The sequence below is a fragment of the Carettochelys insculpta genome, chromosome 3 (genome assembly GCF_033958435.1).
Source record: "Carettochelys insculpta isolate YL-2023 chromosome 3, ASM3395843v1, whole genome shotgun sequence".
Classification (NCBI taxonomy): domain Eukaryota; kingdom Metazoa; phylum Chordata; order Testudines; family Carettochelyidae; genus Carettochelys; species Carettochelys insculpta.
Genome location: NC_134139.1, coordinates 7,902,797 through 7,929,154, shown reverse-complemented (window position 1 = coordinate 7,929,154; position 26,358 = coordinate 7,902,797). Strand labels below are relative to the sequence as shown.

General features: G+C 49.3%; 1 protein-coding gene across 1 annotated transcript; it reads right to left on the bottom strand.

Annotated features, from left to right (window-relative positions):
* On the bottom strand, nt 1-20,818 carry OVOL2 (ovo like zinc finger 2). Its single transcript, XM_074988446.1, has 4 exons — nt 20,544-20,818; nt 18,370-18,569; nt 11,769-11,958; nt 1-2,689 (listed from the first exon to the last, which is right to left on the bottom strand). Exons 1-4 carry the CDS (start codon nt 20,641-20,643, stop codon nt 2,379-2,381), a joined length of 801 nt encoding a protein of 266 aa, XP_074844547.1. The 5' UTR covers nt 20,644-20,818; the 3' UTR covers nt 1-2,378.
* Between the last annotated feature and the right edge of the window lie 5,540 nt (nt 20,819-26,358).

Sequence of the window (26,358 nt, the reverse complement as noted above, 5' to 3'; positions counted from 1 at the left end):
CTCCAAATATAACAGTTGCAGAACTCCTAATATTATATACCAAATAAGTAAATGACATTATTTCCTGAACTTCTCATATGTCAGTAAGTTCTTTCGGCCTAAAATTTCTCCAATAAAAATCCAGAATTAGAATTACCCATTTTTATTCTGCTAGCCCACATAATCAAACCTAAACTTTATGATCGTACACTATCTGATCGCATGTATCGGTGTGCTTGCAGAAAGGCAAACCTCCTTAGAAAAGTCTTTATTTTGGAGCCCATTTCATGCCAGTCCTTGTCCTAAATAGGAACTCAAGCCACTTTTCATCTCTGAAGCTTAATATGATCACGACCAGAGAACAATTAAGAGACAAAATATAATTTGTACCCAAAATGTCACTACATGAATATTCTCTCATTCAGCACTTCACACATGGAATCGTGTTTATTAATGTATCCCTTGCACACTTCCTGTTATGTACGCCAGTAAGATTCTTATTCTTTACATCAAAGCCTCACTTTATTAAGATTCTTTCAAGGCCCCAAGCACCTGTTGCATAAAATAGTTGCTTCATTAAGAAATGCTTAACACCACACAAAAGCTTTCCCCTCCCCCTTCAAAGCCTGAGCTAACACCTATACAAGGACTGAGGCAATCAAATGAAATTTAGTTTTTACAGACACAACCGAATCATGCATCATTTTCATATATTAACCATGGAGGTGCTGGTCAGCTTCATAGTTCAGGCTAAATTCCATTTGGCATTAAAGCAGGTGTTCAACCTCTTTGTTTTGAATACAAAATAAGTGTCCCCCCCCAAAAAAAAAACTTACAGCACACGCTCTTTGAGTACAGAAGGAGTTTTTAGATAATTTACAAGTAAATTCATTCATGGGTTTATGCATTCAAACTTAGTTCTTCAAGAGATTAGTTGTGGCATGAGTCTTTTCTCTATCCTGAGTGATCTCAGCAGGGTAGAGCAACAATCATCACCCTTCCTTGCCAGCTAATTTGCAAGCAACAGCTCTACTGGCCACAGCGACTCAAAAGTACCGGGCTGATTGGACACACGTGCAGAGAGTTCTCACTGACGGATGGCACGGCCCAGCTGGCATTCTTCTTCTAAGGTTCCAAGTGGTGGTGGTTTGATGCCAAAGGAACCAGAAAAAGAGCAAAGAGGAACCCCTTAAAACCAGATATTGGGAGGCGGGGACTGAGGTCTTTTGCTCCCTGCTCCCACCACACAGCATAGTGCTGGTCTCACTAGCAGTCTTCCAAACCAATAAACAAACGGCCAACTGATGGCTATGTTCACCAGTCTGCTCTGGTTGACTTATGCTACCTCAGCAATGCAACGCAGTCCTCAACCCAGGTGAATTGGCCAGTGCCCTCCGACTGCTTTGCATTGCTTTGGTATCCCAGCAAACCCCCCCCTTGAAAGTTTAATTTTTTAAAAAACGATTAAAGATTGGTGCCACGTATCTTCAAATTCTTAGAAATATACAGTAGTGTTCTCTTTGGGTTTCTTAGTTAGTGTTCATCTGAGAAAATTTTTTAAACCAACCCCACCTCCCCACAAAATATATTAAGATGGAGTTAAGGTTGAAAAGATGTCTCAGTCATTAAAGGCTTAAACAACTACTAAAGAGATGTGAGAGTGGTCTCAAAACCAAACATTATTACAAAATCAGGAAGTTCACCAAAAAACCTTAACTCTGCCCTGTAGTCATGCTGGGTAGCGGGGGTGGGGGAGAATCATGCGAAAAACACTAAGACATCTTTAAAATTAATTTTTTCTAACATAGGAATACAAACCCTAACAGCCTTAATTGCAATCACCTGTTTATTTCATGGTGTCATTGTCATTACAGGGCAGAGTTATGGTTGTTCAGCTGCATTAATTGTGCATTTTTTACCCTATGATACATACTCTTATCCTTAACTTCATCTTACTGTAAACCTTCATCTGGGAATAATGACACCAAGCTTTTTTCTAGCACTTTTCATCTACAGATCTCAAAGCACACGACAAAGTGATCAGTATCATTATCTCCATTATACAGCTGGGAAAACTGAGTCACAGAAAGGCAACTTGACTTGCCCAAGGTTACAGAGCAGACCAGTGGCAGAGGTGGCCATTGACGTGGAGTCTCCTGAATGTCAGTCAGTGCAGGGTTCTATCCACATGCCACATTATTTCCTTTTATTCTCACCATTAAAAACTGCCTGGTATTGGCATGAAGCTGAGAACATTTCTTTTACGTGAGGTTCCTAACATCCATGGCCTGTCATCACCAAAAAGACACGATTCCTGCTGTTACCCAGACCCATTTCAAAGCTGCTTAAAAAACATCCTGCATGTAAACTTCCATGCATGGGACCGCTGTAATCCACTGCTACTGGTCTTCCTCATTGTCTTCAGGGCTCCTCTGCAGGACAGAGGTGAGTTTATTCTGTAAGACGGCGGCCAGCTTTTTTGAGGTCTTCTTGAGGAAAGCACTCCCAGGGTGAGCGTTATTGACATGTACATACAAGTCCTCTTGGGTCGGGCACGTGTAGCCACAATCTTCGCAGACATAAAGTTTGTCGCGCCGCTGTTTGTACGCATATTGCTGCTGCACCCCATGAATCTTTTTGAGGTGGGATTCCAGAGAACATCGCTGGGTAAAGGCCTTGTTGCAGATCTCACATTTGTAAGGACGAATTCCTACCAGGTCAGAAGAGGATTATTATGGATTAGTAGGAATCACATTTACCGTAATAACCCTTGGGGACCCACCAAAAAAAATTCTCCATTGGGCAAGGCTGCAAACACAGATTAGAAGACATTCCCTGCTCCAAACAGCTTACAAGCTAAGGCTGCCCACACTAGGGAAAGTAAGTCAATTGCAGATACATAATTCTAGCTAGCATAGCTAGAATCAATCAATCGGCAACCAACTTACCTGGCTGTCCTCACTGAAGAAGTTCAGCAGGAGAGTTTCTCCTGTCAACCTCTCTTACTCCTCGCATCTCAAGAGGTCAGTGCCAACCCCAGACTGGTCGCTTTTGCATGTCCCTACCCGATGACCAGCCCTGAGGTAAGTGGGGAAGGAGGAGGGAACAATCAAGCAGGTTTCCTGGGCGAAGAGGAGAAAGTGGGCCAATCGGCCTCTTCTCTAAGATGCTTGTACGCTAATGCCAGAAGTCTACAGAACAAACAGGAAGAATTAGCGGCCCTGGCACAGTCAAAGAAGTATGAGGTGGTTGGAATAATGGAGACTTGGTGGGATGATTTGCATAACTGGAGCATGGTCATGGACGGTTATAAACTGTTTAGGAAGGACAGACAGGGGAGGAAAGGAGGAGGAGTTGTGCTCGATGTAAGGAAGCAGTTCGATTGCTCAGAGCTCCACTATAAGGAGGGAGAAAATCCAGGTGAGTGTCTTTGGGTTAAGCTTAGAGGTGGAAGTAACAGAGATGATATTGTAGTTGGTGTAGATGATGTTGTAGTTGGTGTCTGCTATGGACCGCCAGATCAGGGAGAGGAGATAGATGAGGCTTTCTTCAGGCAGCAAAGTGAAGCTTCCAAATCACAGGCCCTGGTTCTCATGGGAGACTTTCATCATCCAGACATTAGTTGGAAGACCAATACAGCAGCACATAGACAATCCAGGAAGTTTTTGGAGAATGTTGGGGATAACTTCTTGGTACAAGTGCTGAAGGAACTGACCGGGGCTATGCGCAACTTGACCTGCTGCTCACAAACAGGGAAGAACTACTAGGAGAAACAGAAGTGGGTGGAAGCCTGGGCTGCAGTGACCATGAGATTGTAGATTTCAGGATTCAGACAAACGGAAGAAAGGTGAGCAGTAACATACAGACCCTTGATTTCAGGAGAGCAGACTTCAACTCCCTGAGAGAACTGATGGGCAGGATCCCTTGGGAAACAAAGATGAAGGGGAAAAGAGTTCAGGAGAACTGGCAATAGTTTAAAGAAGTCTTACTGAAGGCACAGGAACAAACCATCCCACTGCATAGTAAGAAATGCAAACCTGGTAGGCAACCAGCTTGGCTTAACAGAGAAATCCTTAGTCAGCTTAAACTCGAAAAGGGCGCATATAAGGAAAGGAAATGTGGACAGTTGACTAAGGAGGAGTATGAACATACGGTTGGAGAATGCTGGGGAGTAATCAGGAAAGCGAAAGCACAATTGGAACTGCAGCTGGCAAGGGATCTGAAGAGTAACAAGAAAGGTTTCTACAGGCATGTTAACATTAACAGGTTATCAGAGAAGGTGTGGGGCCATTACTGGATGAGGGAGGTAACCTAGTGTCAGATGACGTAGGAAAAGCTGAAGTACTCAATGCTTTTTTTGCCTCAGTCTTCATGGACAAAGTCAATTTCCACATGACGGTCCTAGACAATGCAGTATGGGAAGGTGGAGGGCAGCCATCTGTGGGGAAGGAACAAGTTCTGAGCTACCGAGGAAAACTAGATGTACACAGATCCATGGGTCTGGATTTAATGCACCTGAGGGTACTGAGGGATATGACTTTGGCCATTATCTTTGAAGACTCTTGGAGATTGGGGGAGATACTGGATGATTGGAAAAAGGCAAACATAGTGCCCATCCTTAAAAAAGGAAAGAAGGACAATCCAGGGAACTATAGACTGGCCAGCCTTACCTCAATGCCTGGGAAAATAATGGAGGGGATCCTCAAGGAATCCATTTTGGAACACTTGGAAGAGGGAAAACTGATCAAAAGTAGCCAACATGGATTCACTGGGGCAAGTCCTGCCTGACCAATCTGATTAGCTTCTATGATGAGGTAACAGGCTCTGTGGACATGGGGAAGTCAGTGGATGTGGTGTACCTTCACTTCAGCAAAGTTTTTGATATGGTCTCCCACAACGTTCTTGCCCATAAGTTAAGGAAATATTAATTGGAACCTTGGACTATAAAATGGATAGAAAGCTGGCTTGACGGCCAGGCCCAATGGGTAGCGGTCAATGGCTCAATATCTGGATGGCGGTCAGTTTCAAGCGGAGTGCCGCAAGGCTCGGTTCTGGGGCCGGTGTTGTTCAACACCTTTATTAATGACCTAGGTCATGAGCCTTAGCAAGTTTGCAGATGACACAAAACTAGGGGGAGAGGTAGATATGTTGTGGGGTAGAGAGAGAATCCAGAGTAACCTGGATAAATTGGAGGACTGGGCCAAAAGAAATCTGATGCGGTTCAACAAAGAGAAGTGTAGAGTCCTGCACCTGGAACAGAAGAATCCCAAGCATTGTTATAGGCTGGGGACCAACTGGCTCAGCAGTAGTACGATGGAAAGGGACCTTGGGGTTATGGTGGATGAAAGGCTGGATATGAGTAAACAGTGAGCCCTTGTAGCCAAGAAGGCTAACGGCATAGTAGGGTGTATTAGGAGGAGCATTTTGAGCATATCTAGAGAAGTAGTTATTTTCCTCTATTCAGCACTGGTGAGGCCACATCTGGAATACTGTGTCCAGTTTTGGGCCCCCCAGTGTAAAAAGGATATGGATGTGCTGGAGCAGGTTCAGCAGAGGGCAACAAAAATGATTAAGGGGCTGGAGCACATGACCTATGAGGATAGGCTGAGGGATTTGGGCTTGTTTAGCTTACAGAAGAGAAGACTTAGGGATGATTTAATAGCAGCCTTCAACTTCCTGAAGGGGAGCTCTAAAGAGGATGGTGAGAAACTGTTCTCAGGGGTGTCAGATGGCAGAACAAGGAGCAATGGTCTGACAGTGAAGAGGGAGAGGTGTAGATTAGATATTAAGAAAAACTACTTCACCAGGAGGGTGGTGACGCACTGGAATGCGTTGCCTAGACAGGAGGTGGATTCTCCATCCCTCGAGGTTTTTAAGCTCTGGGTTGACAAGGTCCTGGCTGGAATGACTTAGTTGGGGTTGCTCCTGCTTGAAGCAAGGGCTGGACTAGATGACCTCCTGAGGTCCCTTCCAGCCCTATGGTTCTGTGATTCTGTGAACAGGTCAATCTTCTGAGCTAGTGTAGACATAGCCTAAATGAATAATTACACTTTCTTAAGCTAAGATTTTCTGAAGCAGATATCTCACATAAGGCACCTGAGGGCTTTGCTACATTTAACCAGAGATTGATCTCCAGAGAGTCTATCTCCCAGGGACTGATTTAGCAGGTCTAGTAGGGACATGCTAAATCAATCACTTGTTGCTCTCCCATTGACCTTGGTACTCCACAGAGTCACAAGAAGTAAGGCAAGTCACTGGGATTTTCCTGTCGACCTCCCACTGTGGGGGCACTGCAGAAACCGGGCTTAAGGTACATCAACTCCAGCTACACTATTCCCATAGCTGATTAGTAACAGAGAGAAAGCCCTACTAGTCTATATACTATCAAAACAAAAAAGCAGTCAAGTAGCACTTTAAAGACTAACAAAATAATTTATTAGGCAGTGAGCTTTCATGGGACAGACCCACTTCTTCAGACCATAGCCGTACCAGAACAGACTCAATATTCAAGGCATAGAGAACCAAAAATCGTAATCAAGGTTGAAAAATCAGAAAAAAAAGTATCAAGGCGAGCAAATCAGAGAGTAGAGGGGCCGGGTGGTGGGGGGATCAAGAATTAGATTAAGTCAAGTATGCAAAAGAGACCTCTTTCCTCTGATCCCACTTTGGAATTCTGAAAGAAATTACAACAACTGCTTAAGGAACTCCCTGCTGCTACTCGTGACCTTATTCACTCAGACACACCAAATAAGCCCCATCCTGGATTATTCTATTTACTTCCCAAAATCCACAAACCTGGGAACCCCAGATGACCTATCATTTCAGGTATTGGCACCCTTACCACTGGACTATCCAGTTATGTGGACTTTCTCCTCAAACCCTGTGCCACCAACACGCCCAGCTATCTCCGATATACCACTGACTTCCTGAGGAAATTACAAAACATTGGAAAAGTTCCTGACAAACACCATCCTTGCCACCATGGATGCAGAGGCTCTGTACACTAATATTCCACACGAAGACAGAGTACAAGTGATCAGGAATACAATCCCTGATGTCACCAAAGCCAATCTGGTGTCTGACCTCTGTAACTTTGTTCTCACCCACAATTATTTCCGATTTGGGGACAATTTATACCTCCAGATTAGTGGAACTGCTATGGGCATCCACATGGCCCCACAATATGCTAACATATTTATGGCTAACCTGGAACAACAATTCCTCAATTCTCATCCCCTAGTAACCCTCCTCTACTTAAGATACATTGATGACATCTTTATGATTTGGACCCATGGTACAGAGACTCTAGAAGAATTCCACAGAGACTTTAACAACCTGCACCCCACCATCAACTTATGCCTCGATTACTACATGCAACAGATACATTTCCTGGACACGACAGTACAAATCAAGGATGGCCTGATCGGTACCACACTCTACCGGAAACCCACTGATAGCTATACTTACCTACACCCTTCTAGCTTCCATCCTGCACACATAACTAGATCAATTGTTTACAGTCAAGCCCTTAGGTACAATCGCATTTGCTCTGATCCAACTGACAAGAGACCAAAAACTACAAGGTCTTTATCAAATATTCATAAACCTGAATTACGCACCAGGAGAAATAAAAAACAAATCGACAGGGCCAGACGAATACCCAGAGACCAGCAACTCCAGAACAGGCCACAAAAAGCCAAGAAGAGAACACCACTGGTCATTACCTACTGCCCCCAACTCAAACCACTGCAACGCATTATTAAAGACTTACAACCTACCCTTAATCAGGATGCCACACTCCAGAAGGCCTTAGGTGACAGGCCTGTTCTCTCCTACAGACAACCTCCCAACCTTATGAGGATTCTCACCAACAGCCACAGTCTATACCGCAGAAACACCAGTCCTGGGACTTTTCCTTGCAACAAAGCCCGCTGCCAGCTTTGTCCACATACCTATTCTGGGGATACCATCACTGGACCTAACCAGGTTATTCACAGAATCATGGGCACATTCTTATATTCTTCATATAACATCATATATGCCATCATGTGCCAACAATGCCCAGATGCTTTGTGTCTTGGACAGACTTCAAACTCTCTTAGACAAATGGGCACACAACAGACATAAACACACTCCTGATCCACAAACCTGTCAGCTGGCATTTTGATGGAGTGGACCATTCTGTTAATGACTTAAGAGTTTGCGTCTTACTGAAGAGGAATTTTCACACTACTTTGGAAAGAGAGGCTGCTGAATTCTCTTTTATATTCAAATTCGACACATTAACACGTGGTTTGAACTGGGATGCGAATTTTCTCAGTCATTATAGAGGCTTTTTTGCATACTTGGCTTAATGTAATTCTTGACACACACACCCACGCCCCTCTACTCTCTGATTTGCTCAACTTGATAATTTTTTTTTTCTGATTTGTCAAACTTGATTACTATTTTTGTTTCTCTGTGCCTTAAAGATTGAGTCTGTTCTGGTCTGGCTGTGGTCTGAAGAAGTGAGTCTGTTCCACGAAAGCTCACCAAATAAATTATTTTGTTAAAGTGCTACTTGACTGCTTTTTTATTCCCATAGCTGGAGTTGAGTATCTTAAGTCAACCTTCTCCTTAAGTGCAGCCCTGCCGTCTAATCTGATTAGGCAGGTACAGCCTGTCTCAATGGGACTGATGCTCATGTTTAAGCTAAAGAGGGAAGCTTAACATGAGTCACTGGCCTAAACTATACGGCATTGCCAACTCTCACGATATTGACTTTGATGGGGCCAGGGTTTCACCCCTATGTTTCCAATTTTCATGGCTGCTGAGAAAAACCTGAAAATGTTCTCAACATAAAGACTCAAAACTGAGAGGATAAATAAAAGACACTAACTTAAAAAAAAAAGCTCTTGATCTTTTATCCAATCTCATGATTTTCAGGGTGCTGGCTTCCAAGTTTTGAACATGTGGAGTTGGCAGTACTGAATAAATTGCCAGCCTTTCAAAAGTCCTTGGCTTGCCAACGCTCCAGGATTGGTCTGGAGCCTCTGAGAATTAAAGATTATGTAATGCAATTAAATCTCCAGGACTACATCCAACCAAAACTGGCAACCCTAATAACAGCTTCGAGCCCTTGGCTCTGTATCTCTACCCTTCCACAAGTGAACCAGTGCACAGCTGTCATAGGACTGTGATCTGAATGTCCATACACATGACACTGGCTTAACAAAATCAGTGCCAGAACCTACATGTCTACATGTCGGAATACTCAAAACAGCCCTTCTGGAAGAAAGCTATTTTGCTTCATTTCCAACCTTAGTTAAACTGGTGCAATTTTGCATTTACACATTCTGATCCAGCAAATATTTATATACAATTGCAAAACATTTTTGTACATTTAGGGCTTTACTGCCACAGGCAAAGGGAGTCAAAAGGAAAAGAGTAAAATTCCCCCATTCATATGAATGGATGGTAACTTTGTAACAAATTGTGCTAATGTACTTTCTAGCAGAAACACCCCACTGATTGGAGGCTGGAGGAGGGGGGTTCTCAAACACCTGTTTTTCTAATAGCATTAAAAGATTTGTCCCAGTCACACTAGCAGTCAGGCACTGTCTAGAGGTGCAGCTCCAACACAGGGACAGCACCATAGTTACTCCACTATAGCATCGTAATGTAGACGCTTCCTATAGTGACACTACAGGGTTTTCCACTGCTGTAGCTAATCCGTTCCTCAAGCGATGGTAGCTAAATCAAGTGAGTCTCTTGTCAACCTAGCCACATTTAAACCGGGGCAGGGGGGTGAGACAAGCATAACTACCACAGTCAGGGGTGTGAGTTTTTCACAGTTCCCATCCAATATAGCTGGAATTTAGGGAAAACAGTCAAATTTAAAATGGTGCCTGGAACAAAGTCCACCTCTTGTGCAAATAATACCTGTGATTACTGGAAGAGTTTATGCTGGCTACTTTTACATTCTGTTCAGCTCAGGCAATGGGAAGAGACAAGTCAGTTTCACTTGCATAATCTCAGGCACTATCACAGAGCTGCAAAGGTGTGGTTGCAAACGCCGCAGGGAACAATAGTTTCAATGAAATGTCACGCTATATTAATGTGACAGGGTGGTTGCCCCACACAGGCATAAAAAGGGTTAAAAACAGCCCTCAAACAGGGCAGCCCTGGGACCCAATCAGGAGATGGCATGAAACAGCCAATCAGGACCTAGCAAGGACCCATAAGAAGGGCTACTGGAGAAGAAGAACTCGTTCTCACACCAGGTCTGGAGGGAAAAGGACCTACGTGCCTACTAGTGAGGTACCACCGCAGGGACACACCAGTGCTGGGGAAAGGCAGGGTGAGCCAGGGATGCTCCAGCCTGAGTAATCCCAGTCTGAGACCCAGGGACCAGGCTCTGAACAGTGCTGGGACTGCAGGGAGGCAGCCAAGGCAGGTGCAGACAGCGGGTCCAAACCCCCTTGCTGATGCTGCGTGGCCATTTCAGACTGTAGTTTGCCCCGAGGCAGGTCTAGATGACGACTGGCAGAGGGTCACCGAGGCAAGGTGGGTATAGAGGGTTGAGGATTCCTGGGGATAGAGGGGAGACACCCCAGAGTATGTGGGCACTGCGATGCTGGATTGGGCCGCTTCCCCGTATGGCTGCAGGAGACACCATGGCAATTAATCTCAACTTGCTACCATTATACGTGAGAATGCATCTGCTGGGCTTAGCTTTGTTCACGCTTATCAAAAGCTTGTTTTTATAAAAATCCAACCTCTGGGCCAAATGGAGCCCAACAGCGTGTCTCAAAATGTTGCTCCCTGCTGATCATCTCAGACACCGTTCCACGCACAAATTGAAGTTCCCACTGTGCTTTTCTAATAGAAAGACAAGGACTTGGCCAACATTTTCTCAGTAAATTAGATCTCAGTGAGTGAGTAGAAATGCCTGCTCAGCCATAAATGCCATGTTTGCCTACGTAACTATTACACCTGGATGTGCAGTGGGGTACTTGGCTAACGACTCAGTGCTTCAGGAAACCGTAAACAAAAAAGATAATAGCATCCCTAAGCTCTTGTTAGTACCAAGACTGAGAAAAATCGGGGAGCTTGGCCAGCAGTCGCTGGGTGACAGACTATGCTAAGACAGTGACCCGCTCACATAGGATTGCCAGTTAGACCAAGAATGTCTGCAGGGATGTAGTTAAACCAGGGCAATTTTCTTGTGGACATATTTAAAATCAATCAATTCATTTAGCTTAGTTCCATCGTCTGCCCCTGGGATGAGAGTGTCCACATTAGGATTTGTACAAATGCAAGCTCTCCCCGCGCACACACTTCCCTGGTTTACTTAGTGCAAACCCTCGGAGGAAAACTCTTTATTCCAGCTTGACAGCAGCTTTTTTCGGTTTAGCTCAATGCTGTTCGTAACTGAGTGAAGCTAAACTGCACCAAGAATGGCCAGACAGCCTTTTGTGCCTTAAAAGTCTCCACCCAGAGCTGCACAAACCTTTCCATCAAGGGGTACAATTTCTGCCAAAAAGCAGAGCGATTCTGCCAGGCAGCTGGCTCTGTAGGGCGTCCGTGCTCAGGACTAGAGATGTCAGATCTGCTGCCTGGCTTCTGTCTAGGCAGCCAGTCAGGAGGGGAGGCAGAGGAAGGACGGAACCAAACCAATTGTTGTTATCCAAGTTTGGACCGAATACAAAATCCTACTCTGTGAAATTGCACCTTTGACAGTTCACTGTGTTGCCTGTAGGGGGCAGAGCGCCTTAGGTTTTAACAAAGGACTACACAGCTGCTCTCACCTGTATGGGTCCTTACATGTCTCTTCAGATCAAAGGTGTCATTGAACCCTTTGCCACAGAAGGTGCACAGGTGTCGCTTCACTTGGCTGTGGCACTTCACGTGACGGTTGAGCATCCGCTGCAGGCGAAAGCCTTTGCCGCACAGCTCGCAACTGTACAACGCCGCATCCTCACATGTGCCGGTCGTGAACTATCGGACAGAAATGAAACGTGGTTGAGCTGGTTCTGGGTTGAACAGCAGGAGCAAAGCACGGGGGGATTCTCGGTACGCATGGGAGAAAAATCCTCACTGTAAAAATCCAGGGGAAGGTGAACATTATCGCAAACTAGAAGCCAGCTTTTATGGTCTGAGGTCGGCGCTTCCCACTTGCAGTGAGCTGTGCAAGGGTGATCCTTTGCACCCATATTCCCCACACTGACCTTCCAGCATCATCGGGGCTTTATCTCCGAAAACATTAGGGCAAGAGGCCTGTCACATCGGATTGAAACTCAGCAGAGTGTCCCTGCATTACATTTTCCTCCCTGTGCCTGAGTTATCAGCATCACTGCCTGGATTTGAACCAGTAGAGTGTCATTTCACACTACGCTGAATAAGTAGCTCCAGGACCTGATGTTCAAAGGCACAAAGGACAACTTGGTGCCCACTCCCACTGACTGTGAACTTAATTCTGCCTTATGGTGGCCAAGGGTTTGTTTCAAAAACATCACTTTTTTAAGGAAGAACTCTTTAAAAACGCTATGGATCCCACTACATGAGTTGCAGTGTACTATTGCAGTTAGTGGAATTGCATCTTAATGACAGAGATTTGGGTGAAACTATTCCATATAGGCCAGAGGTTCAGCTGGGGTCAATTGGCTTCTCTCCATTTAAGTCAGAGGCGCTCCACCAGTGTACACTCACTCAGGATTAGACGTGTAAGTGTTTAACTGCTCAGAATTGAGAATTCTGCAGAAATAGTCGCAAATATTTTTGTGCGCTTCTAGATCTATTGAATAAAATGAGCTGCAAAGGGGAGCTTGTACTTGTGAGAGCCAGAGTTAAAGGTGCCAAGTAAACTTTTTCTTGTTCAAACTCATATAAGAGAGGACTGACTGAATGATAGCATATGGAAAAGAACAGGATATGTAAAGTTTATCTAGGATTTTTTCTATTTGTTGTTTGTCTGTTAGTGAGGCCATATTATTAAGTGTGTGTGTGTTGGAAGAGAAGCAGCTCTCTTGGAGAGGGAGAAATGAGGACCACTCCCTTGACTGACACATGCAATTGGCTAGGTGCTACACAATTCAAGGCATGGATCAGAGACTTCCCTGGTTCTTCTGAGGTCCACACAGATCTTAGGAGTTCCATAGCTTATTTGGGCAAAGTCCATAGTCCACCACAATGGACAAGGAGCCAACACAGGACAAAAGAGAAGCTGTCACTGAAGTCCTAAACTGCGATATTAGAAACATATGATCATGAGAAAAAATGAAAACATTCCAAAGATTTATGTCCCAAACCAGCCACACATTTCGGGATATGTTTACTGTAAGCCTAACAGTAAACCATTGGCTTCAAATAGGACTCCTCGCATGCTTAGCTAAGCATTTAGTTATTTTGGTCCTGGGCTCCAGGAGAGATATGCCTGTTTAACTACGACCTCATCCTCACAGGAAAACACACTAAGCCGCTCTGCCAGCAGGTTATTTTCAGTGTCATTTAAACCCCTTCACAAGCAACATAAACTAAACCACACACACAGAACCACAGCCACCTTTATATATAACAGAATAAGAGCATCTAGAGCGCCTATGAAGGTACAACAAAATCTATTTGAATTAACACCTTAGTGTATGCCAAAGCTACAGACAAGCCCTAAAACCTCCCCCTATAGACAAGCCTTAAATCGGTTTAGAATCACACCTTGAGTGAAATCAAAGCAGCTTGCTCGCATAAACAAGCTTTACCTTTATCTCAAAGGACTTCCACCCGCAGTGTTTGATGGAACAGAAGATTTGTTTTGCCAACAAAGGGTGTAGAGGTTTTGGTTGTGGAGATATAACCCTTACAAAGTAAACCAGCACGGTATTGTCTTAACTCTGCAGAGACTGAAACAATAGGAGCAGTCTTCCCCTGTTAATTAACTCAGAAGTGTTACTAGCGGTTAATCTTTTCTTTCGTGATTCTAAAGCAGGAAAGGTTGAGTTTGTGATTCTCTGAAATGGCTGGACCTGAGGCTGATGGTTCAGGACTCTGGAAGACTGTCCTTTATGGGAAAGGCTTTAATGTCTTTATTACACTGGTAGTTAAACATTATTTTGATAGACGCCAGCGCTTGCTGCGTCAGTCCAAAATGTAGACCAGTGTTTCCCAACTGGTGTTCCGCGAAGAGGAAATAAGGGTTCTCGAAGCTACAGACTAACACGGCTACCCCTCTGATACCTATTACAAGAGCTGCTCCTCTGTGCGTCCCTGCCCTGCCGCCACTGAAACTGCAGAACTAAAGGTTATTGGTTTAATGGCCAGCAGGGCAGCGGGAGGGATCTGGCCGTTAAACCAACTGAATTTAGTTCCATTATTCCAGCAGCAACAGGGCAGGGAGCTGCAGAGAGCCCCTCGCTCAGGGCCACACTTCTCCAGTGGGTGTGGCTCGGCTCACCCCCACTAGTGGAACACCTCCACGCCAGCCTTCCTTCCACTGGGCACACGTGGCTGCCTGGCATAGGCTCCGCAGCCAGCGCCATGAATGGGTTAGTCCCAGGGCCTGATTTGCAGCTGAGACAGGTTAATCCTGGAGATGGGAGGCAGGTTTGGGGGCTGAGAGGGGTTAAGCCTGGGGATGGGGGTGAGGCCTGCAGTACAGGGGTAAAGCTTGGGGATAGGGGAGCGGATTTGGGGGCTGAGGCTGGTAAAGCCTGGAGATGGGGATGGGTTTGGGGGCTGAGGAGGTAGATTCTGGGAACGGGGTTCCATAAAATTCTTTTGAGTTTAAAAGGGTTCCATGGCCAAATGAAATTGGGAAACATTGGTGTAGAATATGTCTACACTGCAGCACAAGACCTGTAGCTTGCCTGGGTCAGCAGACTCAGGCCCTTGGGGCTGGAGAGGTGGGGTTATACAACTGCAGTGCAGACAATCCCACGGGGGCTGGAACTTGGAATCTAAGACACCCTGTGAGAGGAGCATCCCTGAGCTCAAGCCAGAATGCTGATACTGGAATTGTCTGTCTAGCCCCATAAGCCTTTAATAATATAAAGTATTTGGAGATACACATCTCCTAGAGCTGGAAGAGACCTTGGGAAGTCACTGAGTCCAGTCCCCTGCTCTCTTAGCAGAAGCAAGCACCCTCCTTTAAAAAAAAAAAAAAACAGATCCCCAAATGGCCCCCTCAAGGATTGAATTCACACCCCTGGGTTTAGCTGGCCTGTGCTCAAACTACTCAGCTATCCCTCCTCCTGGGCCCTAGCTCTCTGATCACAATATAGACATGCTCTAAAACCCAGGGTCCAAATGAGTACAGCTGACTCCTCAGGATCTGCAGAGCGTTTAGCAGTGTCTCCAGGAGTCCTGGGGGGAGTTCTGCAGAACCTAGCTGACTGAAGTGATACATATTTCTCCATGATCTTCCTTGTGGCTTTAGCAATGTCAAAGATTTAAATAAAAGGGTTGTCAGTAAACTAGTGAGCAAGATAAATCCTGGTAGAAATTCCACAGTTTGAGCAAAAGATAATCCCAAATAAACTCCCTTCTTTCTGGCCAAATATAGTCTAGATCAGGGTGGGGAATCCTTTTTTGGGTTGAGGGGCCACTGACCCACAGAAAAATCAGGTGGGGGGCCACACAAAAGTGAGAGACATATAAAAAGCCCACAAAACCCTCACTGATGTGGCCCCTGGCTGAGAAACTCCATTCCCCTCGCACTCCAGCACCAGGGGCATGGGATGGAGAAGTGGGGACTGAGGTTCAGAGCTTCTCCCAAGCCAGATTAACTTTTCTGGAGGCCTGGGGTGGGACCGAAAATGCAAGGGGGCAGAATTCAGTGTGCAGGAGGGGCCTTCTGGGGAGTGGGTGTGGGGTCTGGGCAGGAGAAAGGGTGCAGGAGTGGGCAGGGGTTGGGTGTTTGAGGTTTGAGTGGGATGGAGGGTGCAGGAACAGGCAAAGGGTGAGTGGTCTGGATGGGAGGTCAGGTGCATAAGTGGGCTGGGGTCTGAAGCAGGCTGGAGGGAGGGAGCAGGGTGGAGCTGAGAGAGTCTGGGTGGCAGAGTCTGGGCAGGAGGAGGGGGCAGAAGCAGGCTGGGGGAAGGGGGACGCTTAGCTCTGTAAACCACTGCCCCCATGGCCAGCTGGGGAAATGGCTGCAGCACATGAAAACCCTCTCCAGGGAACTTTTTCCGCCCCCCCGGCTGCCAGGTACCGCCCCCCACCTCCACCAGTCTGATTGGCTGGAATTCCAGCCAGTCAGAGCAGCGGGCAAAGCCTCTCTGCAGGCAGCGCTGCACTGTCATTCACCCAGCTGGGAGAGGGGGAGGAGGAGTGGCAGCAGTGCTGTTCCGGATCAGGTCCCCCACCCTCCCCCATCTGCCCCTGCCACACCAGAAGCCCATGGGCTGGATCTGGCCCCAAGTCACCTGATCTGGCCCACAAGGCTCAGGGCTCTCCACCCCCAACCCCACTAAGGGTCTGATGCTGGGGAGGGAAGACCCAAGCTCCAAGGTCCAGATCCAAAGCAGAGTCTGGGGTTCCTCAGCCCTGGTGTAGATCCTGCAATCAGCACAAACTGGAGGCTCACCCTACACAGAGCTATGGCAGAATCAGAGCCTAAGGCAACAACACAAAGCTATTCTGTGTTTAACCCAAATACAGATAAATAAGAAGGAAGAGCGGGGAATTAGCTTTTCCCAAGACTTGGCTGTTTGGCCAGATCCTTCTTGACAGCAGGAGCAAAGCAGTGCTAGCAAATACTGGCCCCTTGAAAGAATAATAAGTCTTGCCTGCAAAACAGGGAACTTTGAAAATCTATGGGGAGAATGTGAGCAATATATAGGGCAAGAACAGCAAAGTCTCTCACTCAAGCTTACTGTGGCTACGAGGACACTAGGAATATCAGTGTTGAGGGTTTTTACAATTCAATACTAATATAACAGCTAATGTTGTAAAGACCTACAGAGATACAGGACGCCAAGGTAGCACTCCAGCTTCCCTGGCCTATGTTAGGATTCTGCAACGTGGTTGCCATCTCAGCGTAAAAACACACCTATTATTGCCTTGTGTAGACACAGCCTGAGACATGCTCCAACCTCCCCTGAAGTTGGTGGGAACATCTCTTTTGACATCACTGAGAGACAGACCAGGCTGTATTGTATTTTTCGTCCTATCTTGCCTCTCCGTGCTACCCTTGCAACGATTCTTGGTAGCAGGACTGGATTCATTTGCTCTGGTTGTCTTTCATGCTGGGCAAGCACGCTCGATGGATTGCCCATTTCCTATCTTGCCACTTCTACTGCAGTCCACCAGCTCTACCTTGCAGGAATGGAAACAGCTGGTTTTTGACCCATCCAGGCTGCACAGATCTGCGTGTGCATGTGCACACAGGCGGCTGAATTTTTCAAAGGCGTTAATTGCGGTAAGTCTTCAGAGTTACGAACACCAGAGTTAAGAACTGACCAGTCAGCCTACCTTATTTGGAATAAGAGATATGCAATCAGGCAGCCGCAGAGACAAACAAGAAAGCAAATACAGCACAGTACTGTGTTAAACATGACCTACTAAAATTATAAAGAGCACGCAGCATTTTTCTTCTACAGGGAACAGTTTCATAGCTGTATGGAGCCCATGTGTAAGCTGTAAGATTTTGAAAGACCAACCCCCAAGGTTTTGTTCAGAGTTACAAACATCTCCAAATTATAGTCTCCATTCCGTGGGTGACAGTAGGTCTGACTTCTACTGTAATGGCCAATTCATGAGTTGTAACAGAAGGTGCGTGTCTCAGTCCCCCAGGCTGCCTTGAGAATCTTACCCACCAGTTTTTGGAGGGGGTAGGTATTGCCATAGCTTTGCATTTGTTTCACCGAAAGGCCATTTTTACCGTAGGTGCTTTGGCATAGCTGGGGGCAGATCAGCATTGCTTCCTGCCCAAATTGCAAGTCCTGAGCAGGTCTGGAATTTGACCACACACACACAAACGTACACAGCCCTGTTGGCCTAATGTAGCAGCTCCACCCAAATATAGATGTAACGTGGCAGCTGATCACAATGGCAGGTGACGTGGCCTAGATCCTCCAACGTATTTAGGTGCCTAATTTCAATGGGAGTCCAGTTTCTAAATGCCTCGGAGGATCAGGGTCAGCGTTCCCTGTTAGCAACACAACCCAGATTCAAAGACCACCCAGCCGATAAGCTGAGTGCCCACTACTAGGTTTTGTTTTTACTGGTGGTGCACATTTGCACATGCCTGGGTGCACATAAAATTTATTCCACACATTGGTGGCAAATATCTGCATATGGCAGAAAAGTTTAGAGGGAACATTGATGTGTTCCTGGGATGATGGGGTATTTCACCAGACTGACTGGGCCCCCTGGGGGCGTATCATGGGAGGCTGGTGCAGGGAGCTGGTCCTGTACCTTGATTTTTGATCTGACCACTGGGCGCTTCATGGCCAAGTCCAGCAGCGTCCCCTCTGCATTCCTGGTCTCTGCTGCTGGCTGGGGAGTCAGGGGATCGCTCGGCTCAGCCTCCAGGGTGCTGGTGGTGCTGCTGCTATTGCTCTCCAAGCTGCAGCTGTCTTCATTGCGGTAGTTCAGCAGCACGCAGCCGATGCCTCCTGGGGTGAGGCAGAGAAGGGGGGTTACTAGAAAAGGGAGAGACACTTGCTGCAGGGGAAAAGGGCTGGTCCATATTCACAGCCACTGCAAGAGGCGCAGTGCCCAAGAAGGGCAACAGCAGCAGGGCACAGATGGCACCTGCAGTGCTGCCAGGGAGAGGCTCGGCTCTGGCGTTGCCCACAAGAGGGTCAGGGAGCAGAGTGGAAGGGTGCTGCCCAGGGCCAGGCTGGCAGGGGACAGGCAGGCGCTGTGCTGTCCCGAGGCAAGCAGGCAGGGCACAGTTCAGGGGCAGGCTGGCAGGGGGCGGGCAGGCTGGGCACTGGTGTCAGGCATTGCTATGCTGGCAGGGAGGCCGCTGTCTGGGGCAGTCAAACTAGGCACAGCTGGCAGGTTGCTCTCCTGGACCAAGGCAGGTGTGGGGCAGGTGGTAGGGTCATATCAGGCTGTTGGGGCATTGCCAGTGGGTGCAGGTGGCACCAGGGAGGGTGCAGGTGGCAAGAAGATGCCAGGCAGCAGAGAAGGGGCAGGAGGTGCCGGGGTCAGGCAGGGGGAGTGCCAGGCAAGACGCAGGATGGTGGGAGCAGGGTGCCAGGAAGGCAGGGATTGGTAGCAGGCCAGCAGCAGGGGCGGGTGCCAGGCTGGCAGACAGTAGGGCAGAAGGACGGGGGGGCAGGATGCCAGACTGGTGGGCAAGGAGGGGGCAGGGAGAAGACAACACCAGGAAAGCAGCGCCCAGGAGGTAAATGATGCCAGGCAGGCAGGAATGGCAGGGGGTGTTAAGCAGGAGGGGGAAGGCAGGGCACAGGTGGCGGCTTGCCAGGACTCAGGTGCCAGCCAGGCATGACACAGTGGTGGGGGTGGCCAGCTGGCGGGCAGGTGCTGGGTGGGTCCCCTCTATTTTTTCCATCCATGGGCAGAATAAATTTTGTTGTGCGCACTCAGGTATGTGCGGATGTGCACCACCATAGCAACACCAGCTGCCGGCTGCGGGCGCTCTGCTTATCAGCGGGTGGCACCTGAATCTCTCCTGGGCAGGTGCCCAAGCCCTCAGCTCACAGGGAGCCCTGATGGGGGTGCCAGGCAGGCAGGGGGCAGGTAGCAGAGGCGGGTGGCTCGGCGTGCCAGGTGGGGGCAGCCCTGCGGCCGGCGGGGAGGAGCGGCCCGGCTAACAGTGCAATCGGAAACTCAAACACTAATGGTCCCAAAGTTCAAACAGCCCAGCCCGGCCGCGCCGGCTTCCTCCTTCCCGTTATAACCGCGCAGGGGAGGCGGCGTGAGCCGGGCCACGCCCGCAGCGCTAGGGCCCGAGCTGGGGGGAGGCAATGAGAGGGTCCCCCCCGCCATTTGGACCCGGCCCCCCAGGCCAGCGGGCCGGGGCTCACTGCAGTGGGGGCTGGATTAAGTACGGGGAGCACGTCTGGGAGGAGGCAGCTCGGATTAAGGGGTACATCCCCGCCCCCCCTTACTCACCTCCGGCTTCGCGCACCTCCATCCCCCACTCTCACCTGTACGCCTCCAGCCCCCCACGTCCCTACATCCCGCACCCCTCCCCCACTCACCCCAGCCCCCCACACTCACCCCGGCCTCCCGCACCCCATCCGCCACGCTCACCTGAGCCCGAGTCCCCCACATCCCCAGACCCACCCCCCATCTCCCACACTTACTCACCCCCAGCCCCCCGCACCCCCACACTCACCCCATACACACCCCCAGCCCCCCCACTCCACGTGTCCGTTCCCAGCTGCGAGTCACTATCACGTGCGAACCCCCCTCCCCCGTCCGGCACCCCCTGTCCCAGCTCGCAGGGAGCTGCACCTCAGCTGCCCGCCTCCGCCAGCACAAGTTCCGCGCCGTCCCGGGGAGCCCCCCCCCGCCCGCTGCGCCCCCAAGGTATTTGGGGGATCACTCCCGCCCCGCAGCGAGCGGCTGGGGCGCAGGCCGGGAACCCCCGCCCCGCGCCGCGCCGGCCGTACCTGGGATGTAGGTGTCCGCTCGCTCCTCGTCCGGCAGCCGGTCCCAGCTGCGGCTGGCCGGCTGCGGGCTGCGCCGCTTCACCAGGAAGGCTCGGGGCATGGTGCGGGCTCCCCCGGCCCCGCGGCGGCCCCTGCGGCCCCCCGCCCGCGATCGCGGCCCCCGGCCGGCCCGGGCCCCTCCGGCCGCCCCTCCCCGTGGCTCCTGGCGGCGAGCGGAGCCCGCCCGAGCCCGGGGAAACTTTCCCAAGGTGGGATCGCCCAGGCACCAGGAAACTCGGCGGGAGCATGCGTGCTCCACATAACGGTGTCAACAGGCGCCTACCTGTCCGACCGGTCGGAGCGGCTCCGCCGTGCGCCCTGCGCCCTGCCTCCCGCCAGGAATGTCGGCAAGAATTCCCCGGGGGGGCGAGATCTGCTGCCCCCGGCTTTAATCCCCCATCGCCCTCAGGTAACCCCCCCACTCTGATCCCCCCCGCGCTCAGGTAACCCCCCCACTCTGATCCCCCCCGCGCTCAGGTAACCCCCCACTCCGATCCCCCATCGCCCTCAGGTAACCCCCCCACTCTGATCCCCCGCGCGCTCAGGTAACCCCCCCACTCTGATCCCCCCCGCGCTCAGGTAACCCCCCAGTCGGATCCCCCATCGCCCTCAGGCAACCACCCCACTCTGATCCCCCATCGCCCTCAGGCAACCCCCCACTCGGATCCCCCATCGCCCTCAGGTAACCCCCCCCACTCCGATCCCCCATCGCCCTCAGGTAACCCCCCCCACTCCGATCCCCCATCGCCCTCAGGCAACCCCCCACTCGGATCCCCCATCGCCCTCAGGTAACCCCCCCACTCTGATCCCCCATCGCGCTCAGGTAACCCCCCCCCACTCCGATCCCCCATCGCCCTCAGGCAACCCCCCACTCCGATCCCCCATCGCCCTCAGGCAACCACCCCACTCTGATCCCCCATCGCCCTCAGGTAACCCCCCACTCGGATCCCCCATCGCCCTCAGGCAACCCCCCACTCGGATCCCCCATCGCCCTCAGGCAACCCCCCCACTCCGATCCCCCATCGCCCTCAGGTAACCCCCCCACTCTGATCCCCCCCCGCGCTCAGGTAACCCCCCACTCCGATCCCCCATCGCCCTCAGGTAACCCCCGCGCTCAGGTAACCCCCCACTCCGATCCCCCATCGCGTTCAGGTAACCCCCCCACTCTGATCCCCCCCGCCCTCAGGTAACCCCCCACTCTGATCCCCCATCGCCCTCAGGTAACCCCCCACTCTGATCCCCCGTGCGCTCAGGTAACCCCCCACTCTGATCCCCCATCGCCCTCAGGTAACCCCCCACTCTGATCCCCCCCGCGCTCACGTAACCCCCCCACTCTGATCCCCCGTCGCCCTCAAGTAACCCCCCACTCTGATCCCCCGTTGCCCTCAGGTAACGCCCCACCTCATTCCCCCATCACTCTCAGCTATCCCCCCTTCACCTTCTGGTAACCCACCCTGCTTCAACTCCCCCCATCACCCTCAGGTAACCCCCCCCTCACTTTGATCCCCCATCGCCCTCAGGTAATCCCGCACTCTGATCCCCCACTGCGCTCAGGCAAACCCCCGGTGTAACCCCCCATCGCCCTCGGGTAACCCCCATCAGGTCGACCACCCCCCCCAGTAGGCTCCCAGCCGCGCGGGCTTCCCGGGGTCTGGCGTGTTTGGTTAGTTTATCAGTCCCGACACAAGGGACTTGGCTGGCCGCGGGGCGGTGCTCTGGCTGCCGCCGGGAGACCCCACGCGTGGGAGCGCGCCGGCCCTGGCAGGCCCCGCAGCCCAGCGCCCCGGGCGCTCCCGCAGCCGGCTCCGCTTGCGCCGCTGGTCTCCTCCTGACGGGGCTGGAGATGCCTTCCGGCCCTGCAGGGGCGGGACCCCTGGTGCCAAGCCCGCTCCTCCTTCACCTGGCGGACACGTGGGAGCCGGGCAGGCTGGCCGGGCGGGGAAGGCAGCGGTTTTCCGGAGGGGAGAAGGGAGCCGCCTAACGGGCTGCGGGAAAGTCTTGCGAGCTTTGCTTCCTCACCGCCGCTTTACCCCGGCAGGGCGTGGCCAGGCGCTCAGCTTCAGGAATCTGGGAAAGCAAAGTTCTCCCCCGAGGGCCTGATCTGCAGTGGGCCTGGGACCCCGCCTTGCCGGCAAGCCCTGGGCTCCGGCTCTCCGAGGCGCTTGGACTTTGGTGGCGCTGCTGCTGCTGCTGCTGCTGAGAAAGGGAGATTAAAATCGAGGCGAGGGAATAATTAACAACTCTGCTTTCCTTCCACTTTCGCGTCCATGGCCGGGGAGACTATGGATCGGGGTGGGCAGGTGAGCCATGCTGGGTGTGTGGCTACTGGGACTTCTGGTGGGTAATGCGGAAGCCCTTACCCAGCTGCATCTCAGCTAAGGCTGTAGAAGAGCCTCATCCTGACTCCGTGTAAGTCACAGCAAACCACAAGAAGTGGGTCTGTCCCACAAAAGCTCATCACCTAATAAATGATTTTGTTAGTCTTTAAAATTCTACTGGACTGCCTGTTGGTTTTGATAGACTACAGACTAACACCGCTCTCTCTCTGTCACACCCAGTAGGTGTGTGGGTTACACCTAGACAACAGCTAGTGGGGGTGGGACTCCAGCACAAAGGGGTTCCTTTGCGGTCTGGAGGGTGACTCAGCCCTAGAGGCAGGCCTGAACTGCAATCCCATTAAGGGCTAATGCTTCCCCGTTGCAGTGATAGGAGCTTTTCCAGGGGCACCTCCAGGTTCAGACCTTAGGAGCAAAGCTCCAAAAGGCTTGATACTGCTGAATAGTTAGCGGGGCAGACACTAGGCTAATTCTCACCTGGCCAAACTGTGAAGTGCCCTTATTGTTAAATCTGATGGCATCTGATGAAGTGAGTCTGTGCTCACGAAAGCTCATGCTCAAAACTTTTCTGTTAGTCTATAAGGTGCCACAGGACCCTTCGTTGCTGTTACAGATCCAGACGAACACGGCTACCCCTCCGATATTTATTTTTCAAGGCTCTTTTAATCCCTCCTAGAGCTCAGGCCTGCTGGGTATTGGGGAGGGTCATCAGTAGGAGACTGGCCTGGAATCATGCCTCCCTCCCCCCATCAGAGTTTTGCAATTGACTTCAATGGGGCCAGAGTCTCACCTTGTAGTGTCTAACCTGGTGTGTAAACAGGCTTTTCTCTCCCAGCCTCAACCTTTGTTTTATAATTAGTGGTTGTTACTCACCACAGTCTGCTGGGGACAAGACAAAAACAAAGCCCTCAAGAGCTTTCCTGCTCAAAGCTAGAGTTGGCAGAACTTCTGTAAGCAAAAAAGGAAGAATAAAAATGTCATCAAAACCAGCCCTTTTTTGCCCAAATCAGAAACATTCATTTTCCTCAAACTCTTCTGCTTGAGTTGCACAACTGGAATAGAAAAAATACAAAAAAAATCAGTTCTTCTGGGAGTTACTGTTTGTTTCCCTCCATTCTCCTCTTTTTCCTGTCTTCCATAATCTCCGTTTTTCAGCAGCAAAATGGAAAAAAAGAAATTAGAAGGGAAGGAGAAATTTAAGAAATAGACCTTAAGTTTCACTTCAAGATTTCACAAAAATAAAATAAAGACAAATTCCTTTTCTGCCCCCACCTCCTTTTGCATTTTGCAATGAACTCAACTAAAAATATTGTCAAAACCTCATTAAACTGGTACAAACTGTTCAGATTACATCATTTGTCTGTCGGGTGGTGGCACGTCTTTCGCTCAGGGTGAAAGGCTTGGATTTTTGTCATTGATTTCACAAGGGTAAGAATTTCACCCCAAGGGTCAGATTGAAGCCTAAGGGTAGTTAGAAAACTTGCACCAATGGACCGAAGTAGATTATTTAAGCTATTGCAAAGCCCGGCTATGGTTTGTAGGCTTTTTGAGGCAGAGGTCATCCTTGTCCTATAAGACAGACATGCACCAGTGTAACTAGATGAATTTTAAATCAGTTTGGTTACACTGGGACAAGTCCTCAAAAGAAGACTGGGGCAAAGTCAATGGAAAGATGATTAGTAACTCCAGTGGGCCACAAATCAAGTTCTAATGTCTGTTCTATGCACCCTTTTTAACTGTTTCATTGAGAAGTGTGATATATTTCCAAAGGAGTTACACCAGTACTGTACATCTTTAGTGTGGACAAAGTTCTATTGGTATAGAGGAACATTATACTTTTTGCTTTCAGTGTTGGAATAGCTATACTAGTATAAACAACAAGAAGTCCTGTGGCACCTTATAGACTAACATATGGGCAAAGACCAGCTTCCAAAATATCAGTTAGTCTGTAAGGTGCCACAGGACTTCTCATTGTTTTGAAGATACAAAGACTAACTTGGCTACCCCACTTATACTAATATAAACTACCTTGATGTCAGTATATAAAGTATAAAAGTACTTGCTACTAATATAACTGTGTCCAACCAGGGGTGCTGTGCTAAACCAGGGGAGAGTGGCTTAGTGGTCAGAGCATTGGCCACCTAAACCAAGGGTTGTGACTTCAAGCCTTGAGAGGCTGTTCTTGGGGCAGGTTAGATTTGAAAAAAAAAATTCTGCGAGGGATGGTGATAGTTCCTGCTGCGAGTGAAGGGGACTGGACTTGATGGCCTCCCAAGATCTCTTCCCATTCTCCAAGATGTGTATCAACTAAACGCAGGTATTTAACATAGTACAACTCCTATGTGCAGACAAGTTCTTCAAAAGGTTAATTGTAATTAAAAGCTTTAAAAATTCCACCTTTTATCAGCAGCAGTGAATAGTAACTATTACTTTGTAACTCCGGATAAAATATGAGTTCTGTATTTCTCTGAATAGTTAATAAAAAAAGTAGTCCAACACATTTCCACGACAAGTTTCCTATGGCAAATTAATTGTTGAACGAAATCCCCTGTGACTTGTAGCCAATAGTGTGCTCATTTATAGTGTAATCAAGCCTATGATGAATCTCTGGCTCCAATGTGTTATAGAAACATACAATCATAGAATTCTAGGGCTGCAAGGCACCTCAGGAGGTCATCGAGTCCAGCCCCCTGCCCAAAACAGGATCAACCCTAACTAAATCATCCCAGCCAGGACTTTGTCAAGCTGGGACTTAAAAACCCCGAGGGATGGAGATTCCACCACCTCTCTAGGTAACGTTCCAGTGCTTCACCACCCTCCTGGTGAAATATTTTTGCCTAATATCCAACCTACACCTCCCCTTCTGTAACTTGAGACCACTTCTTGTTCTGCCATCCATCACTACTGAGAACAGCTTCTTTCCATCCTCTTTAGAGCCCCAGTTCAGGAAATTGAAGGCTGCTATCAAACATCCCCATCACTCTTCTCTTCTGCAAACTAAATAAGCCCAAATCCCTCAGCCTCAGGTCACGTGCTCCACCCCCTTAATCATTTTCGTTGATCTTCGCTGGACCTGCTCCAGGGAACCCAGAACTGGATGCAATACTCTAGATGTGGCCTCACCAGTGCTGAATAGAGGGGAATAACAACTTTTCTAGATCTGATGGAAACGCTTCTCAAATGTTCATTTGAAGTATTTGATAGTAGACCTGTTTGGAAGTTTTTTAGTCATAACTATTTTTTATTGCTACCCAGGTTGTTTTTCATGAAATTGAAACATTTAGAAACAACTTTCATTTTCAGTCTGAAACAACTTTGGAAAGGAAATTCATATTTTTATCTAAAAGGCCCAAATCTGAATAAAAATGATTGAGCCAAAACTTTTTTTTTCGTTTCAAAATTCCACTTGGCAGAAAATTTCAGCATTTTTGGTTCACTTT